This window comes from Myotis brandtii, unplaced genomic scaffold, assembly GCF_000412655.1.
Source record: "Myotis brandtii unplaced genomic scaffold, ASM41265v1 scaffold231, whole genome shotgun sequence".
Classification (NCBI taxonomy): Eukaryota; Metazoa; Chordata; class Mammalia; order Chiroptera; family Vespertilionidae; genus Myotis; species Myotis brandtii.
Window position 1 is genome coordinate 1,506,812 of NW_005358689.1, and position 4,540 is coordinate 1,511,351.

A 4,540-nucleotide genomic window follows, 5' to 3' on the forward strand; every position below is an offset into this window, starting at 1 on the left:
AAGAACAGTATGCCATAGACGCCAGGTCCCTTGAAACAGCAAGGATGGACCGGCTCCCGGAAGCTTTGTAATATAACCTATCTATTTTGTAAATTCGTATTTAACGGGACTGTTCATTTTGCAAATTTATGGTGTTGATGTCAGAATTTCCTAGAGCTAAGTGATATGTTTTGGGGTGTTGTTGGTTTTTTGTTTTGTTTTTTTTGCATAGTTTTCCAAAGTAAGATCTAGAAAAATAAAAGCTGTTACAGAATTAGAGTCCTTTGGCCTGTGAGTGGTATGAGTAGAGGAGACTTAGTCTACAAGCTTATCACAGGAATGAAACAGGAGTAAAGGTAACCCTCCACCTGGTTATTTCTTAAATTACAGGAAAATTCGTGTAAGAAGTGCTGTAGAACAGTGGCTGGAAAATGTAGAGAAGAGCATGTTTGATGTGCTAAAAAAGTAAGTACAATGGTCAGATCCTAATATATGTGTGTGTATATATGTGTGTGTGTGTGTGTGTGTGTGTGTGTGTGTGTGTGTGTGTATATATATATATATATATATAGAGAGAGAGAGAGAGAGAGAGACTTGGTTAATTATCTACTAATCTAAGTGGGAACTAGACAGAGAAATGCATGAAGTGAAATCCTATTGGGTCATGTTGATAAACTTCAGCTTGAGGATGTGACCACGGACAGCATTCAGTATTTGTGTACTTTGAGATTCTTAAGGGTCTGAACACTGGCCGGATTGGCTGCTTCCCTGAGACCTGGTGCCCAGGAGGCCTCGGGGAACAGCCCCTTCATTTCTGTGCGTCTCTGTCCCATTTCTGCTCCCTGGCATCATTTACTTGGTCTAGTCTTTTTTAAAATGTGTTTTTATTACTGATTTCAGAGAGAGGAAGGGAGAGGGAGAGAGCGAAACATCAATGATGAGAGAGAATCACTGACCAGCTGCCCCCTACACGTCACCCCCCCACACACACACACACTGAGGATCAAGCCTGTAACCTAGCCTGTGCCCTGACCAGGAATCGAACCGCGACCTCCTGGTTCATGGGTCGACGCTGAACCACTGAGCCACACCGGCTGGGCTACTTGGTTTAGTCTTTTTAATGTTCTCCTTTCTATAGTTTAATCTGTCATTGCAATCTGTGTAGAATAAAGGCAGAGCTTCAGTGTGTGCGCATCTAAATTGGACTAGAACAGTCTTTCTACATTTCTACCTCTTTACTGTTGGTTATGGGAAAGCCACTGGTTCTGAAGTTTTAACAGGTTGCGGACCGGTAGTTTCATTGCTAGCTTTACCCAGTGGCCGGATAAGTCTCTATTGAACGAGGTCAAAAAACGTTTTACATAAATGTTAAAGGCACGCTTTACAATTAAATACCCGTTGCATTTTGAAGTTATGTATGATGTGCTCTTACAAGCTAATATCTTTTTAAAGTATGATATTTTGTAAAATACTGTGTACTATGGAACGAGAATTCTCATGATCCGTCCGCAATGTTTAATATCGATATTTAGTAATATTATGCCAACACCACCACAGGCTTTCCGGAGGAGAGCAGGTTACCATTTACCTGCAGAAATAACCACTGGGCTTTCCTTTGCTCCACTTCTGACCCCTGGTGATGTGAGAGGACCGGGTCTCATTCCACGTGAGGCGGGGAGGGTGCTTCTTTCTGTAGGCAGGGACCCCCCAAAATGCATCTGGGCATTTGAGAGCCATGCAGATTTTCAATGGCTGGTTAGACAATCTTATCATTTGCTAATGAGGATAGTTCTCTCTCTGTCTTTACAGTTTTTTTTTAAAAATGTCCTTTCCTTTCGATGTTGTCTAGGGTGACAAATTTTGTACAGTGTGGAAAAGCACAGATGCCAGTGAGCAGAAACGGTTGCTTCTAGTTTTATTGGGAAAGATGCTCGCGATTCGCCTTCAGTTATGATGCTCAGGTTTCTGGAAACTGCGCCTTATCCCCGTCTCTAATAATTAAAGACGTTCAGCTGCCTCAAATGACTTCTGTGAATCTACTGAGAAACTCAAATGCAGTTTCATCTTTAATTTGTGGGTATCAGGAATTACATGCATACATTTCCTTAGGGTGAACTTTTCTTGATATTCTTATTCCCTTTTGGGTCTACTCACTTTCTTAGGCAACTATGCGATCATGTCCTACTTTTTCCGTGCATTTGCCAATTTCTTTTTCCTTCTAACACCTGTTATATCTTTTGCTGTGTTGTTACATGCAAACCTTCTTAGTAGAGTGTACCTTCAGTTAGCAGTTGCATTTTGAAGTTATGTATGATGTGCTCTTACAAGCTAATATCTTTTTAAAGTATGATATTTTGTAAAATACTGTGTACTATGGAACGAGAATTCTCATGATCCGTCCGCAATGTTTAATATCGATATTTAGTAATATTATGCCAACACCACCACAGGCTTTCCGGAGGAGAGCAGGTTACCATTTACCTGCAGAAATAACCACTGGGCTTTCCTTTGCTCCACTTCTGACCCCTGGTGATGTGAGAGGACCGGGTCTCATTCCACGTGAGGCGGGGAGGGTGCTTCTTTCTGTAGGCAGGGACCCCCCAAAATGCATCTGGGCATTTGAGAGCCATGCAGATTTTCAATGGCTGGTTAGACAATCTTATCATTTGCTAATGAGGATAGTTCTCTCTCTGTCTTTACAGTTTTTTTTTAAAAATGTCCTTTCCTTTCGATGTTGTCTAGGGTGACAAATTTTGTACAGTGTGGAAAAGCACAGATGCCAGTGAGCAGAAACGGTTGCTTCTAGTTTTATTGGGAAAGCTGCTCGCGATTCGCCTTCAGTTATGATGCACAGGTTTCTGGAAACTGCGCCTTATCGCCGTCTCTAATAATTAAAGATGTTCAGCTGCCTCAAATGACTTCTGTGAATCTACTGAGAAACTCAAATGCAGTTTCATCTTTAATTTGTGGGTATCAGGAATTACATGCATACATTTCCTTAGGGTGAACTTTTCTTGATATTCTTAATTCCCTTTTGGGTCTACTCACTTTCTTAGGCAACTGTGCGATCATGTCCTACTTTTTCCGTGCATTTGCCAATTTCTTTTTCCTTCTAACACCTGTTATATCTTTTGCTGTGTTGTTACATGCAAACCTTCTTAGTAGAGTGTACCTTCAGTCAGCACCTCGGTGTTTGCACCAGTTAATATTTTTTATTACATGCTATTTGTTGAATAGCTTGTCACAGCTGTTTCCATGATCAGAAGACATTTGTATCACAGTGTTATTTTGAACATTTCTGTGTCGTGTTGTTGTTCCGTGAATCAAGTATAAAAATGGATTTTGATTTTTTGCTTTTACTTGGTTTTACTTTTATTCACATCGAAGTGTTTGCTGTCCGTTCTGGTCGGTCGGGACGCCCCGAAGGCCACTCTCTGCCCCGGCTCGGTCTTGTGTGTACTTGGCCGCCCGTGCCCTTGGGTGGTACGGCCTGGATTCCTCTCCTCGTGCGTCCACTTGCGTGGGGCAAACATGAGGCTCCCCCCGTGCCTCCCTAGTTTGGGCAAAATCTATGTTCCTTTTACCGAAAGCCACAGCTTGGGACAGGTGGTGCCTCTCTCTGGTGTCTCCAGCCCTCACCAAGTTCCAGCGACTTCGTCCCCTGGCCCCGTTGGCCCTGAGGGCGGTAACACTGCCCCTGCTGCTAGACCCGGTGTCCACCATCCCTGCGGGTCCCCTAACCCTGCCCTCACCCCCGAGGGTCCCTTTAAACTCTCTTCCGGAGACCCTTTCAATGTGCCGTGTCCTGCCGTTTCTTTAGATTTTATTTTGATCACCCTCACACTTGGACTCACGTTTGCTATCGTACGGCGTGATTTCCAATGGGGCTTTGGGTTTGCCCCCATTGGAAACGTGCAGATGATGCTAACGAGGAATTTAAGGGATATGAAGTAGGCACGAATCAAGGCTCTCTGGGTGCTATTTGGACCCATACATATACCTAAAATTGGAACAAAACAAAACAAAAAAAATCAGAGTTCCTGGAGGAAAATCCCCCTGTGATCTTGTCCTATTTGCTCACTAACTGGCCGCGATCAATGACCAGGTGTAAGTAATGGAAATGCATTTTTCTGTTGACAGATTTGTGAAGGAAGGGATCGAGGAATGGAGCCGCCAGCATTTTTCCAGCTGGGTGGTGTCTCACCCAGGACAAGTGGTGCTCACCGTGGTAAGTCAGCGCTGCACCCATCTTCAAGGAGGGCCTGGGGGCCACACCGCCAGGGAAGCACAGAGGTGGGGATGAGCCATCAGGCAGGGCACGCGTGTACGTCACTGACCCTGAAATGCATCTGGAAAGAAGATATACAGATGGGTGGACAGATGGACAGCTAGGTGATAAAGCAAACACCCGCACAGCAAACGGTTAACTGTAGAACGCAGCTGGTGGGCGTTTGGAATTCATCTTATAATCCCTTTAAGTTTTCCAGTTTAAACTTTGCACAGTAAAATCTTGAATAAAAATAGGCCCTGCATTATCTTCCTAGGGACACCACGCTCTTGT

The 4,540-nt window shown here is 43.9% G+C and overlaps 1 protein-coding gene across 1 annotated transcript in view; it reads left to right on the forward strand.

Annotated features, from left to right (window-relative positions):
• The window catches only part of DNAH14 (dynein, axonemal, heavy chain 14), a 152,975-nt gene that overhangs the window by 45,225 nt on the left and 103,210 nt on the right, over window positions 1-4,540 (forward strand). The window contains exons 25-26 of the mRNA XM_014539918.1: window positions 370-444; window positions 562-583. Coding sequence (XP_014395404.1) covers window positions 370-444; window positions 562-583 — 97 coding nt within the window. The remainder of the gene's footprint in view (window positions 1-369; window positions 445-561; window positions 584-4,540) is intronic.